Source organism: Sinocyclocheilus rhinocerous, unplaced genomic scaffold (genome assembly GCF_001515625.1).
Source record: "Sinocyclocheilus rhinocerous isolate Xijiao unplaced genomic scaffold, SAMN03320098_v1.1 scaffold1003, whole genome shotgun sequence".
In the NCBI taxonomy this organism is placed as follows: Eukaryota; Metazoa; Chordata; class Actinopteri; order Cypriniformes; family Cyprinidae; genus Sinocyclocheilus; species Sinocyclocheilus rhinocerous.
This window is the reverse complement of record NW_015624545.1, coordinates 23117-39908: the sequence shown is the minus strand read 5'-3', so window position 1 is coordinate 39908 and position 16792 is coordinate 23117. Positions and strand designations below refer to the sequence as shown.

General features: G+C 37.9%; 1 protein-coding gene across 1 annotated transcript in view; it reads left to right on the top strand.

Moving 5' to 3' along the window:
• The window catches only part of LOC107742053 (guanine nucleotide-binding protein G(olf) subunit alpha-like), a 76086-nt gene extending 59496 nt beyond the window's left edge, over positions 1 to 16590 (top strand). The window contains exon 6 of the mRNA XM_016554907.1: positions 16450 to 16590. Within this exon, the coding sequence (XP_016410393.1) occupies position 16450 (1 nt within the window). The 3' untranslated portion in view covers positions 16451 to 16590. The remainder of the gene's footprint in view (positions 1 to 16449) is intronic.
• Positions 16591 to 16792: the final 202 nt, after the last annotated feature.

Here is a 16792-nt window from a genome sequence, read left to right as displayed (position 1 = left end):
TTTATTCAATTTCTGTACCTAAAAACTAATGTTAGACCTACCTAAAAAACCTGAAAAGCACTGTTCAATCTTTGCTCTATTGTATTTATTTGTGCTGTTGCTTGTAGTTAGATTATTTGTTCTTATTTTCTTTATTTTTATTTGACAATATAGTTTTTTCCCTAAACATGGCACATACCGAACCGTACCGAAACCGTGACTCTAAAACCGTGATACAAACCGAAACGTGAGTAAGTTGATCCGTTGCACCCCTAGTGTGTAGTAGATGAAACCGTGCACGGTTTAAATACATTAAACCGTACACGGATTAAACACATGTGTTTAATATTCACAGATACTAGTCTATATTTGCATTTGATTTAAGTGTACTGACCTACATTTGATTTGTTCATTCAGAATTTTACAAGTTTTGTGACATTCCACGTTTCCACAGTAAATTCCATTTTCATAACTGGATGCCGCGATTCCATCCATGTTTTCCATACTGTGTAAATCTTTGGACCCTACAATTACAACAACTTGAGTGATGAAACAATTGTCTTATTATTTTATGCATATACTGTATCTTATACAGTCTGTGATTGCAGTTATGCAAGTAAACATTTAGGGCCAGTTTTACTAAACAAGGCAAATTAGCGCGAGAGTGAAATTCCAAAACAGTGCCGACGGGCGTGGAAATTTCTGCAGGTGATTTACTAACAATGTGCAAATTAAAGAACACAGACGCAACATCTCATTTACATATCAACCAACGCAATATACCAAGCGCAGCTTAAATTAGCGTAGTCGCGAATAAAGAAATAAATAAGCCACAGTAGTACATTGAAAAGAACTGGAGGCCAAAAAATGAAGGGTTGCAAGAGGTTTTGATAGGGCTGGTATTGCGTGACTCCTAGTTGAGGGTTCCAAGTCGTCTTTTATTTCCTGAAGCAAATTAAAAATAGCATGGCTTGGCAAACGATATGTTCAGATAATGTGTTCTTTCCAAATAAATTAATACCTGTGGAAAACCCTCTCCCTTCTACCACGTGCTCTCTGTTCTCTGCAGTGCCTTCTCCTAGCAACAATAATTGCAGCCATTTCAAGCGCAAAATAGTTTAAGACAATGTTTTTTGGGCGTTAAATAATGGCACAAATGCCAGTAATTTGACAAGCGCAAATGTTAGTAAAACGCGTTGCGCGATTCATTTGAATACTCTCCTCCCATAAATTTTGCATCTGAAAGAGAAACAGCTAGAAATACATATTCAATAAGGTCAGGCACAAAAATAACTGTTTCCATACCTTTTCAGCGCTAATTCGTCACTGTGCGTCTTTAGTAAATCCTGACAGTACTATTTTAACCCCAAAAGACAGTTTACGCTGGCGCAAGCTGTTAGTAAAACTGGCCCTTTAAGTTGTTTTTTTTTCTTCTTTTTTTTTTAACAGGCTTTAAATTATGTTTAAATTATGGTTATACACATTTGTAAAATCAAGTCATTTTTCATTTTTTCTAACAGTTCTTCTGGATTTAGTCAGTCTCAGTTTGTTCTGTTTCTTCATGTCATTCCAGACAGACTAGATGCTAATGAGATCAGATCTCTGTGTGGAGCACTGGCTATTGTCAGACTCCTTATGCAAACAAAAATCTCACTGGATTATTACAATTAATGGCAACATGAATGTTTGGAAATGTAAACTAATATTTCCTACCGACACACTACAGCAAAAGATAGTATATATATATATGTATGTATATATATTGAGTTAACTTTTAACTGAATACTACTAAATCAGCACGCTCACATTAAACATGAACTGTTTATCAGAAAAATATGTTAATTCGTTTGATGTTTATTCTTTATATGTTACAAATATGTTAAATAGGCCTATATAATGTAAGCCTGGGCATATTTAAATATTTATTTAAGACTAATCACAAACTTGAAGTGGCCAAGTATCTTAATTGGCTACTGTGTGTTAAGCTACAAAATTTTGTCCCATGCACCACCTGGTGGATATTGTGTGAAGCACACCAAACTTATAAGAAACATGTCTGCTGGAATCACCCTGATCATTTATGACAAATTGCATGATACTGCAAGAAAAATGTGTATGGCCTGTATATCTGTATTTCAGATCTGTAACTACGAGGATTTGAGGCTCTGTCTGTGTTTTTTATTTTTATTTTTAGTGTGTACATTTATTTTGGTTTATATATGTTTCTACCTGCATGCTTAGAGGAAACTCTAATAGCTGTAATAATGCTTTTGACTTTGTGTGTGTGTGTGTGAGTGTATGTTTGTGCACACACTATTTAATATGTTACCCATGTAAAGTTATTTGCTTCAGTTATCTTGTTTTCTTCAGGGCTTTTCTGCCCTGCTTATTATCTCTTACATCTTTTTTAAAAATCTTAAATCAGTTTAAATCAATGTGTTACTTGCCATTTGTTGTTAATTATATGTGCTCAAATATGTAAGTAAAATTGAATGGAAATGCCAAAGTAATATTTACTTTGTGTTTTGTCATCTAATTGACTGATCACTGATGAGTCTAACATGTCATTTCATTGACGACAACTGGGAAAGAAAACAAGTCGTCCTAAATGCCAAGGCCATGTCTGGCTCCCACACTGGGGAGTACATCAGCGACATGTTCATCAGCCTGCTGATTTACTGGGACATCAGCCACGACAGGGTTGTACTTGTGATCCGTGACAGTGGTGCTAACATGGTTAAAGGCCTCAGATTGGCAGAAATACCTGATCTCAGCTGCAGCGCACACACCATACAGCTTGTGGTGACCGATGGCATCAACAGTCAGCGAGCAGTGCTGGACGTTAATGCCAAGTTAAAGAACATAGCTAAACATTTCAACCACTCTGTGCTCGCAAAGCAGAATCTGAAAAAAATTCAAAAAGAACTTGGCCTCCCCCAGCACAGTATCATTCAGTCTGAACCCACTCGCTGGAACTCCACGCTCCACATGATGCAGAGGATGCTGGAGCAGAAACGAGCACTCAATATCTATGCTGGAGAATATGGAAAAATTGCTACTCCAGCTGCAGATCAATGGGACACAGTTTCCAATTTGATTGACACGTTGGAACCTGTTGAGGAAGTCACCCTCGAGATCAGCAGGTCAGAGGCTTCCATCTCCAGTGTCATCCCAAGCATTGCTGTGCTGAAGATGGTGCTTCAGGCAGAGGGTCCTAACACGAGGGGGATTAAAACACTAAGAGAAACCATGCTGCAAAGCTTGCAGAAAAGGTTTGCAAGAATGGAGGAGACAAAATGTTTGGTGCTAGCGACACTGCTGGACCCTCGTTATAAGGGTCATGTCTTTTTTGCAGTGGACACACTGACCAAGGCAAAACAATGGATAAAAGAAGAGCATGCCATTGTGTCCGAGCAACTGAAAACAGCCACCATTGAAGACCAAGTATCAGACCCGAAACAGAGAAGGGTGGAAGATGAAGAATTACCTGGTCCCTCCAGTGTTCTTGAACAAATGTATGCAAACATCTTGGGGCCTCATGGAACTCCTACTCAGGAGAGTGATGATGAGCATCACATCTCTGAGCAGCTGGATCAGTACCTCCGTGAGCCATTGATTGACAGACCGACTGGTCAGCCACTGGAATGGTGGAAACAGAATACATCCCGCCTACACCTTCTTGCACCACTGGCAAGGAAATTCCTCTGTCCACCCCCCTCCTCTGTTCCCAGCGAGAGAGTATTCAGTGAGATTGGGAATATTTATGACAACAAGAGGAGCCGCCTCACAGGAGAACATGCAGAACAGTTGTGTTTCCTGCATGACAACCTGCCGTTCTTAAACTGGGAGTACTGAGAACTTTCAGTGAAAGATGGATAGAGTGAGGAAGACTCAGGGACTGCAATTGAGTTAAAATTAAAGCACATTCCTTTTTATATTGTTCTGTAATGTTTACATAATTTCCTTCACTCAAAAATTAGGGGTTTGCTGCTATGTTATTTGCACTAAAAGAGATTTTTGATGCTGCTAAGTCAAGTGCACGAAAACCTTTAAGTTTTTATTCACAGTTGGTTACTTGAGGACTTTGTTTTATATAAAAATGCAGAAAGTTGCAAAAAGCAGAAAGTTAGAATGCACTTTAGATGTTCTGTGTCATTTATACCAAACATAAATGTTGCTGGTTGCTAGTGTGTTTGCAGCACTACCATTATTTATTTTTTATATATTTTATATTTTTCAGTTTAATTGATTTTTATTTATAAAGTTGTATTTATTTTATTTAAATGTATATTTAAGTTTACATTTATGTTCCAACAAACTTGAAAAATTCTGCTTGATAAATGCTCTAAAACTTTTATGTAAATGATTGACAGTTTTTTTTTAAAAATTTTTTATATTACCTGTTTTATATATTTAATACTTGGTAAGTTTATTGATTTGTTTGGTTAACTTTGGATAAATATTTTATTTTAATACCGTGCAGTGCACAAAATTAAGATTCGAGAGATGGTTCAAGTCAGTGTTCAATAAATGATGATGTTAAGTTTAGAAATGTTGTGCATCCACTTATTATTAGTGTGACATTTTAGCATGCAAATGAAGGGGAAAACTTCAAGATATCGGCCCTAAAAATCGGCAGCACATATCGGCCATCGGCTGACCCTGACCTCTAAACATCGGCATCGGCATCGGTTATAGAAAAACCCATATCGGTCGATCTCTAGCGCCAACACATTCTCACTCCCAACTCGTCACATATTGACGCTTGGTCAGAACCCTTTGGCCTCACTTTTTGATGCACAGGGTACCCCTTTAGCATAATTTTTCGACGTGCGGGTCCTCTATTGCTTTAAATGTGAAACCCTTGGCATCAGTATGCTGACGCGAAAGGCACTTGGAATTTTATTATCATGATTAAATTATATATTGGGTAATAATATTGCCATTATTGCATATATGTTGGGGTGTGATTTTTCAATGTAAACAGTCACAACAGTTTTATTTTCATTACACTATTTACACATTTATGAGCATGTAACCCAACCCCTGCCCCTAAACCTACCATTTGTCAGTAAAACAAGATATAACAGGCAGATACAGCTACAGTCATAAATTATTAAAAACATATTAATATTCCAAGTCTTCCGAGGCAAAACGATTGAATTGTGAGAGGAATTGACATGATCGCCGTCTCCGTCCGCCATAAAGCTCAGATCCTGTGTGCTGACTGTGTATGTGAAACCCTTGGCATCAGTATGCTGACGCGAAAGGCACTTGGAATTTTATTATCATGATTAAATTATGTATTGGGTAATAATATTGCCATTATTGCATATATGTTGGGATGTGATTTTTCAGTGTAAACAGTCACAACAGTTTTATTTTTATTACACTATTTACACATTTATGAGCACGTAACCCATCCCCTTCCCCTAAACTACCATTTGTCAGTAAAACACAAGATATAACAGGCAGATACAGCTACAGTCATAATTTATTCAAAAATATTTATATTCCAAGTCTTCCGAGGCAAAACGATTGATTTGTGAGAGGAATAGCCTAGACACGTTCGCCGTCTCAGTCCGCCGTAAAGCTCATCCTGTGTGTGCAGTCTGTGCACAAATTCAAAAAATGCCGCCAGAAGAAGCGTTACGTCAGCCTTGGTTGTGAAATGTCATTGGCTCTTGTGTGTCTCATGACGATTGCGTCATGCTACGGGAGTATCTTTTTAAATGAGATGTGAGTGTGTTAACGGAATGGGATCATGTTCAATGATTAAAACCTTATGTTTTACTCTCTTCGCATAAAAACATTGTATGGCTTCAAAAGACTTGGAATGAAACATGACTTTTTGGTAATGCTTTTATACTGTGTTTTTATGGTCAGGTTTTGCAATAAATACCTGTGACTGTACTTTTATTTGCCTGCTACGTGTTTTATATTGTTCAGAAGTGGGTAGGTTTAGGGTAGTGGTGGGGTTAGGTGCTCCAATGAAGGTATAAATTTATATAAAATTATTTATATTTTTTACAAATGCATCCAAACCATTAAATTAAGACAAACAACTGAAAATAATGGAGGACCCTGCATTTCGAGAAGTGACGCTAAAAGGATACCCCTGTGTGTTGAAAAATTATGTTAAAGGGGTACCTTGAGCGTCAAAAAGCGTCCTCAAGGTGTCCTGACCAAGTGTCAATATGTGACTAGTTGGGAGTGAGAACGTGTTGGCTGCGCATGCGTTTTTCTGGACAGGCTTATCCAATGGAAGTCTTTCTTCTGCAATTTAGGAGATTTCACTAACATAAGGATATTAAACTGTGATTGGGCACACAATAATTGATTTTCTAAAGGGATAGTTCACCCAAAAATGTCATCATTTACTCACCCTTGTGTCGTTCCAAACCTGTATGAGTTTCTTTCTTATACTGAAAATAAAATAAGATATTTTGAAGAATGCTGGTAATCAAACAGTTGATGGTCCCCATTGAATTCCATAGTATTTATTTCCCTACTATAAAAGTCAGTGGGGACCAACAACTGATTGGTTTTTCAAAGTTCTTCAAAATATCTTATTTTGTGTTCAACATAAGAAAGAGACGTATACAGGTTTGGAACAACATGAGGGTGAGTAAATGATGACAATTTTTTTTGGGAGATCATAGTTATGTTTGTTAACTTAAATCAGTAATGAAAATGTTTAGCTTGTAAGTATATTTTCACATATAATATAGGCATTAAATGTAAATATGAACAGTATAACAGGGTGAACGTTGTTTAAATATATGCCTTTTGCTTTGTATCTAAAATAGAACTTGATGGGAATGTCCCAAGATGATTTTCAAGCCGAAACTCTCTGCACATCCCTGTATACAGTGGTGGCCAAAATTATTAAACACTAGTATTTACACCAACTAAAAAATGGTTTTTAAGTCAGTTATTTCTATCTTTTGCTGTCGTGTGTCAGTAGGAAATATCAGTTTGCATTTCCAAACATTCATTTTGCCATTAATTATAATAATCCAGTGAGATTTTTGTTTGCACAAGGAGTCTGACAACAGCCAGTGCTCCACACAGATCTGATCTCATCATCATCCAGTCTGTCTGGAATGACATGAAGAAACAGAACAAACTGAGACAGACTAAATCCAGAAGAAATGTGACAACGTCTCCAAGATGCTTTAGGAAACCTACTTGCAAAGCTACAGAGGAATAGCTGGAATCTACAACTTCAGATTCAAGCTACGGATGGGGCCTACGTCAAAATAATTATATTCTTTGCATTGGTTTGGTAAATAAATACTTTTGAGTTGTATCTTCACCTCCTGAGTCTTTCTGGTAGAAATACAAACCAATGGACGCGATGTTGTCTGGGGGTTTGGCAAAAGGAGAGTGGGACTGTGGGCGGTGCTCGGGGTGGTGACTGAAGGCGGTGACTGAGTAGTTCTGATGTCACCTTTTTACGGAAGTCACAATGGCTTGTGAAAAATCACAGCTGCTTTATGCAGGCTCTGTGCATTTGACTGTGGATTGACTGTTTTGAAACTTATATGGTAGTTACATAGCACCTAGACCTCAGTTATCATGAAAAAAGCCAGGAAATTTCAGTTTTGACAATATGGGACCTTTAAAAATTTTAAGCACTTGTGTAAAAATGCTGTAAAATGAGGATGCTGTCAAAAATAATGTCATAAATAGATTTTCTTTATCAATTAACTTCTATTAACTAAATTAAATCAACATTTGGTGTGACCATCCTTTGCGTTTAAAGCAGCTTTTGCCCTAGGTGCACTTGCACATAGTTTTTCATGTAGCTTTGCAGGTAGGTCTCTTGAAGCATCTTTGGAGAATTGCTCTTGTCCAGGAGGTGGTGATCAACTTCCTCCGAAGGAGGGCCGGGTAGAGAAACTTTTGTTTAATTTTTCTTCTTTTCTGCCATTTTTTTTTAAAGAGCAGTTTTCTCAGTCTCAGTGTCATACTGGATACAGACTGGCAGTGAGCGACACAACGCTTCCTTACTTCCAGCCCCCCTTTCGCCACAGGCCAAGAGTTCACGTTTTGAGGATGTGCAGCTTCCTCATGTGCCTCTAGCCGGTCTCTCACAGGATCCAGTGAGTCAGGAACCTCCATGTGTGGCTCCTGAAACGGGATGCGGAGGACTTAAAGTGTTAGTTCACCCAAAAATTATGTCAAAAATTATTAAAATTATGTCATTAATTACTCAACTTCATGTCATTCCAAACCCGTACAACCTTCGTTCATCTTCGGAACACAAATTAAGATATTTTTGATAAAATCTGAGAGCTCTCCGACACTCCGTAGACAGCAATGCAACTGCAATGTTCCCAGGTCCAGAAATGTAGCAAGGACATCGGTAAAATAGTCCATGTGACATCAGTGGTTCAACCATAATTTTACGAAGCTACGAGAATCATTTTTGTGCGCAAAGAAAACAATAATAACATAATTTATTCAACAATTCTTCTCCCCAGTTATTTTGGAGAGTACCCCAGAACGTAATCACTTAATCAGCGTTTGTTTGTTTTGTTTATTTATATAGCACAATACAGCAACAGTCGTTGACCATTGTGCTGTACAAGAAATTATAAAATCAAATTTTACTTGATGGGCACATATATTTGAGTGTCGTCTGCATAAAAGTGAAAAAGTACTCTGTGCTTTCTAAAAATTGATCCCAAAGGGAGCATATATAAAGAAAACAAAATGGGAGCAAGAATAGATCCCTGGGGAACCCCACAAGTCAGACGCGCTTTGGAGGATAAACATCCATTTATATAAACAGAAAAGGTTCTATTGTTCAAATAAGACTTGAACCAGTTCAGTGCATGACCTCTAATACCTGCACAATATTCAAGACGAGAGATAAGAAGGTCATGATCGACCGTATCAAAAGCCGCACTCAAATCCAACAGCAGAAGTATTACAGAGTTCCCAGAATCAACAGATAATAAAATATCATTTGACACTCTTAAGAGAGCAGATTCTGTACTGTGATGTTTCCTGAAACCAGACTGCAAAGATTCAAAAACTCCATTTGCATCTAAAAAATGTAATAATTGGGCAGAAACTACCTTCTCAAGGATTTTAGAGATAAAAGGAAGATTAGAAATTGGCCTAAAATTTGAGAGAACTGCCATATCGAGATTAGATTTTTTCAACAATGGTTTAACAATAGCATGCTTTAGATATTCTTGAACAAAGCCAACAGAAAGTCTCTTATTTATTATTTCTAAGATACAAGGTCCAATAACATCACAAACCTGAATAAGTAGGCGTGCTGGAAAAAGCGTTGTTTGTGTTCAATTGTTTAGCGTTGTTTATGTTCAGCATGCGCTTGCTGTCTACTGAATGTAAACAACACTGATTACGTTCAGCAGATTTTCGAAAGTGAATTTTCATTTTTAACTCTTTAAATGGTCTATCACAGGCAGTGATAGCAACTATCACTCAGGCCAGAGCTCACTATACCAGATGGCAGTTTCCTAGAAAAGCATGACCTGGTCATCAGGGACCTTAAAATTCAAGTTCACGTGCACAAGCTCACCAAAGTGCCGTACAATTTATAAGCAATTAAATAATATCAAAAGCAACAACAAATAAAAAAACTCATAAGATACAAATAAAAGCATGCAAAATAAACCATAAACAACTTTATAACCCAATATTCTCAGGCAACACCATAGGCTAAAAAGAAAAAAATGAGTCTTCAATCCAGATTTGAAAGTGTCCAATATGGGTGAGGATCTCACGGCAACTGGAAGTGTATTCCACTGTTTAGGAGCCGCAACTGCAAAAGCTCGGTCACCCTTAGTCTTTAAACGGGACTGGGGAACAGAAAGAAGCAATTGGTTACAAGAGCGGAGAGATCTTGCGCCTTAGAGGCGCAAGGAGGTTAAATCCTCCTAGGCCACACCTCGTCCCCTCTTGTGATTACTCTGTGGTCCTTTCCGGACTGCAGAGAGCTCTCTTTGAGTCGTTTGAATCAGTCAAACTTAAAATCCTTTCTCTTAAAGGGCACCTATTATGCCCCTTTTTACAAGATGTAGTATTAGTCTTGGGTGTCCCCAGAATGTGACTGAAGTTTCAGCTCAAAATACCCCACAGATTATTTATTATAACATCTGGAAAATGTCATTTTTGAAGCATGTCTAAACAAAGAGCTGTTTTGATGTGTATCACTTTAAATGCAAATGAGCTGCATATTCCCATCCCGTCTCCAGCAGAGGGCGTAGCGTATACATCTCTCTGCTTTGCATACCTACACCAATAAACAGCCGGTAGAAGCAACATGACTGAGAGCAAGAGAATCAGTGTTTCAGCCATACATATGGGAAGCCAAATTCAATGAAAGTGGAAAGAAACAGCGTGCTGTTACAGAGCTCGAGCTGCGCTGACATGACATCGGCATGACTCAATGGACTAATCTCACAAGCACAACATGACATGACTATAACAACATGACATTCACAAAGCAGTCTGGAGTAAAATGATTTGCGCAGACAATCGTATTTTGGTAGATTTTGAGGTGCATTACTTTGAAAAATAGAAGTAATCCGCTTCGTCCTCAGTGGCTCAGATGTTGGGAGAAAATGAAGACTGTTCAGTCTTACATCTAAACACAGAGCACCGGGAATGCTTACGAGACATTGTTGACGTTACAGCTGCTCGAGAGCGGAGAAAATGGAGGACAGCCTACAACTGCTGAGGGCGGAAAATATAGCAATGCAGGGCTGTCAATCAGCCATTGTGGCTTGGCCCTATGCAATGTGATGTCAAATTGCTTAGAGAATCAAAACAGCAAGCCTAGTGAGACTGATTTGTTTTAATGGGGATTAAAAAATAAGGAGTGGGTGGATTTTTATCATTGTTGGGTGGTTGTCTTCACACTGCCAACACACATTTATGTCCAAACACCATGTAAAAGTGGATTTTGCATAATAGGTGCTCTTTAAGACAACGCTCCTGACCACGCTTATCTCCATCAAGAGAGTGGGAGACCTGCAGGTATTTTTGGTCAGTGAAAAGTACCCTGAATTTGTCATCCTGAGTTCCCAGCCAGGATATGTGCCCAAATTTCCCAACATTTTCTTCAGGGACCAGGTTGTGAGTTTGCAAGTGGTACACCGGGAGGAGACAGACCCAGCCGTTGCGTTGCTCTGTCCCATCCATGCCCAACGCATTATAGCATATTCTTCCATGATACGGTTCCCTTATTGTAAACACACTTCCCCACTGGCCATGGCTGTACAAAAAACAGAAAAAGATGAAGCACTCTTTCTCTTGAAAAAAGCAAGAGGGTAAAGCAATAGCAGCTGAGACCTTCCTCAGGGTGGGTTCTGTCCTTTTGATCCCGCTATTCAGTACAAAAGTCTATCTTGACGTACATGAGGCGCTGGGAAGGTTACAACTTGCGAGGCCAGATGTTACCTGGCACATGGTTGCTTGCCAACATTTGCATCGCCAACACTTCTAACACAGTTCAGTGGTTGTAGCATTTTCCATAGGGACCCCATATGTCAGCATCGACATAACAGAACAGATCTACAAATCGTTTCAGTGATTCAGCGACCAATTCTTGCTTCACTCTTGAATGCTTCATCTATTTTGACTGAATCAGTTGAATGAAGATTGCAGATTTCAGCTTCAGCCCTAATCAAACACACCTAAAGTTATGTTGGAGCAGGGTTTAAACCTGAGCTGACCGTAGGACTGTAGCTCTCCAGGAGCAGGGTTTTGTGCTTGAATGCATATCAAGGGAACCACTGACATGGAGATGAAAGAGTGAAAACTCTTTGTGCTCAAACACTTGACCAGGCCTTGTTCCAAAACTAAATCACTGAGGCTGCTTCTGAAATTAGTGAGGGTGCTCTAGCCTTAATGCACATTTTCACATATATTTTTGTCCCATCCATTTTTTTGATTATCACTATGTCAATCACTGCTATTTCGAGTTGTGAATCCTGCATAAATATGCAGATGTCATTCCTAAAACTTTCCTGAAATAAAAAGCTTTTATACAAATTCTGAATGGATTATATTATAGCTCCCTTATAATCACAAAAAGCTGTCACTTCTCTTGTTCCTTGCGATCTCACAAAGTTCCTCTATAATCAATGAATCTCTCTACATTGCACACTGTAATGTAACAGGCAACCGTTACACCATGTCTACACTGGACGCGACAGTTGTCGTGTATCGCCGCGCTGCATCAGCTAAAGTCTACACTGGATGCGACAAAGTGACTGTTGAAAATCATTTGAAATTTGTGTCAGCACGTCATAAATAGAACGTGGCAGCAGTTTACTGTCAGGGTTTTGTCGTGTCGTGTCGTGTCGTGTCGTGTCTTGTCGTGTCATGTTGTGCCGCGCCGCATCCAGTGTAGACAGCATCACTGATTATAATGAGTTCTAGACTGATCTATATATAATAAATCTCTATTATAGATCAGTGGTTCTATAGTATTTTGTTGCGGTGCGCCGCTCGTGTCCGGTGTAGAATCGGTGTTAGGAATCGTGTTTTTCCTTATAAGGATTCACGCTTCGGGGCCGATAGACGATGCCATCGTCCATCGCCGATGGCTGATAGACATCACGATGTTGAGCCGGCATCGTGATTCCCCCCCCCCCATTCCCCCCGCATCCCAATACCTTGTTCGGAAAGAAAATTATGTGTAGTTGGAACCCCTAAAGGGAATAAATCTATATATAATAAATCTCTATTATAGATCAGTGGTTCTATAGTATTTTGTCAATTTTGTAGACATCGCCCAACCCTAGTATAATGAGAGGATTCGCAAGCTTGTATAACTCCGCACTGAACAAAACTCGCTGTTTTGAGGGGTGAGTGGATTCTAACTTAAGCACCTCTGATTGGCCATTAGGATCAAGAAATCAACAGATGTGTCTCTGATTGGCCACAGTGCTCAATGCTCCAAAAACATGATGTAGATAGCAACGCTCTCCAGAACACAAATATGCACTGGATAGTTTGCCAGATCTGTTTTGCAAACATGCTATTACTGCTATTAGCACCCTCTAGCACCCCTGTAGATTTGGGCCTACTCATCTGTATGATATGAAATCGAAGAGTATATTCTCTGTGTTCTAAAATGTTCTGTTACAAGTTAGAAACTGCTTCAGATAATTCAGTGCATACAGGAAACAGATTTGTGAACCAATTCAGAATGTTTTGCCAGCTTGATCAAGAACTAAATTGACTCAAAAGAGTGATTCATTCGCAAAAGGAGCATCGCTCATACACCAAAAAAAGAGACAGCCCACTTGGAATAAACTATATATTCCTTAACATGTATTGCATTAAAACTGAGTAATGAGAGTAACGTCACCCAACGTAACGAAGTAAAAGTACAGTATAGAAAAATGTTTCATTAGAAATGTACTCGAGTTAAAGTAAAAGTACTCACCTGACGAATATGATCACACCGGTGTGATCACTCTAGGCTGGTCCCTGGAGCATACAATCACACCGGAGTGATTAGAACATTTAGTGCATCACGTGATCAACTGGTATATTCAAATCTGGTTTCGCGCAGAGCCAGAGATGGAAGTGCTTATCGCTTGGCATATATCACAACTATTCAGTGTTTTCAACCACATAATGCTTATGTTAAGTTTTAAATATTTAAATACACATAAGTACTAGCAAAAAAATGCATTTATAGTTTGTACAATACACACTAATGTAAATGGAAGCAGCAATAACGATCCTTACAAATATAACTTGACATGTTTTATTGATATTATATACACATAGTGTAGGTAACAATAAAGTTTATTCTTCTCCCAGTTCACCAGAAACTTACTTTGATGTCTTTCGGGACGAGAGGAAGAATTTACGTGTTTTAAATCCCACAGCTCGGATTCAGCAAGAAATAACATGGTGGCGCTCAGCGCTGGTTATAGAACAACTAACATGGTCATTATAAAGGTGTTTAAACCACCAGTTTTAATTGAATAATTAAAGCATAATTTCATTTTTTCTCCATAATTTAATATTTCTATATCAAAATTTCATATTTAAAACTTTAATCTCATAACATCATCTATGCCGTTGTAATTGCAGTGTAAATGCATTCATGCTACCTCTAAGGTGACACATACATTTAATACGTTTAAGAAAAATGCTAGTCAGTTTTAAGGGGGTAAATACTAGTAGTCTTTAAGGGGGTAAATACTGGTAGTCACTGTAGGTGAAATTTAATATGACATTTACTTTAAAACTATTGTAATATACATTATCCATCACACTTGTGTATTGTATTCACACTTGTATTTACCTTCAAGTGTTTTTTCTTCGGCATTTTTTTCTTATAATTGTTATAATTAAGAATTATGATAATTATAAATATTATAATAAATTATTATGTATTATTATTAAATATAATGTATAATTAAAATTTATAATTTCTGTTAGAAAATCAATGAGGTTGTTGCAAACATACTTGTTTCTGTTTGATACTGTGATTTAGCTTCATCCTTGGCAGGACTTAGCAGGACTGAGCCACAGACTTAACTTACTGATGTCTGATGTCTTCAACATACTGATGACTTCATGCTGATGTCCTCAACGAATGCATATACCATAGGCCAGGGGTGCAAAACCGCAGAATTTAGCTTCAACCCTAATTAAACACACCTGATCCATCTCATCGAGTCTTTCAGGCTTATTTGAAAACTACATGGTATGTGCATTGGAGCAGGGTTGGAACTAAACTGCAGGGCTGTGGCCCTTAAGGAACTGCGTTTTGCACTCCTGCTATAGACTGTATACAACGATGAGCCATTACATTATGACCACCTAAATAATAACCTGTATGACTTAGAGCTGCACGATTAATCGTTAAAAGATTGCGATCTCGATTCAGACACCCACGCAATCTTATTTCTAAATGACAATGATTCCTCTACTCTGTGTTTATTAAACTTTTGACAAAGTCATTTTGGAACATTCAAATCTACATACACACTCCCGCTGACACAGAGAGAGCAGTTATCATGTTTAGGTATGAAACCACTTCACAAACAGTTTTTTCAACCACACAGTATTATTTGTCTTACTTTCATTCATATTATCACAGAAGTACTGGGATAAAAGTTTATAAACTTTAAAAATTCAGATATAAGGACTGATGTCTATGACAGTGAACAAAATGGAGCAAATCATCTTTTGAAAGTATTTTTAACTTCAAATTGGCACTTCAAATAACGTTTGTTGATTACAATGTTGATTAAAAAAAACTGTTAAAAAATGCATTTGTCATTGAGTCATTTAATTATTCATTCAATTTTTTTGTAAATAATTCATTCAAATTAATTAAACATTTTTAATAGAATGAGCCAGTTAATAATTTGTCACAGCCTCTATTAAATTACGTGTTATTTTGCTTAGTTCCGAATCGTGGGAGAATCGTGATCTCCATTTGAAAAAAAAAAAAATGTGAACGTGATTCTCAATTTATCCAGAATCGTGCAGCTCTAGTAGGACCTCCTTTAGCCCACAAAACAGCGGACATGCAGCAAGACATTGATTCGACAAGGTGGTGACAGGTCTCCTATGGGTTATCTGGTACCATAATGTCAACAGAATAAGTCCTCCAGTTCCTATTGGTGGTGATGTAGCATGAACCAGCTTTTCGATTGGGTTCATGTCAGGTGAATTTGGAAACCAAGGCATTTTATTTATATTATGTATTATATAATATATCAACATTATATTGCACATAGCCTACCCTGCTTTCTGTATATTGGTTTTGGCCATTAAAACAAACAAACAAAAAAAACGCATAACGGTCGACTTCAGAAACACCAAAGAAATTCATAGTATGGGTATATACGTTGTGGAAATCTGAAAATAAACCGTTTCAGAAAGAGTTGAATATTACCACCATTCAGACCAAAAAAAAAAGATCTCTGGTTATCTGTTCTTCTCTTCATATTTGTTCTGATTTGTGCTCCTCTTCGCTTTGTTTCTAAAACTATTCCTCTCATTGTATTTTGATATATTTCCCCTCTTAATGTGTCTTTCTCTGTTAGGGCAGATATGTGTCTGTGTTTTAATTGATTGTGTCTATATTTGGCTGCACATTCAGGTCACAATGAGTGACCAGGGGCAATATCTGTCCCTTATAGATTTACCTCTCAGATTCAAATTACACAGTAATATTACCTCACAATAACGACTCGCATCTTCAATCGTTTGAGAAAAAAGTGATCTGACTCACAGCTGTAAGTTAATGTTTGCTCAGACTGCTAACAATGACTGCCATCATTTTATCTATGAAAAATTTAATTTCCTGCTAGATTCATGTGAAAGTGAAATGTATTTGGACTAAAGGGCTGTCATTGCAAATGTCCGCTGCTTCAAATACTGCACCGTTACACTGAATATGTGTTAGTGACTGCTGTATGTGTGTTGTTTTGTGGTCGCTTGCAGGAGGAAGTTGAGCATGCAGATGGTTCAGGATGATAACAGGCAGAATGACAAAGAGCTCACTGTTATTTCTGCTGCTGCTTTCATGGGTTGAACATTTTACTACCACTAAACATGACACACAGCAAGAACCCAGAGATGCAAAGTGTTAAATCAAATATTTAATTTGTCATGTCATCACAGTTGGAATAAATTTTAGTCATGCTCAGACATGCTAAAGTTTGTGATTTCATGTATTGGTTTGTGTGTGTGTGTGTTTTTGTCAGGAAGCAATAACCTAGCGAAATTTAGTATGTGGCTTTAGAAGACATTTTGGTAACACTTTCTATGAAGCCCGTATTTATAA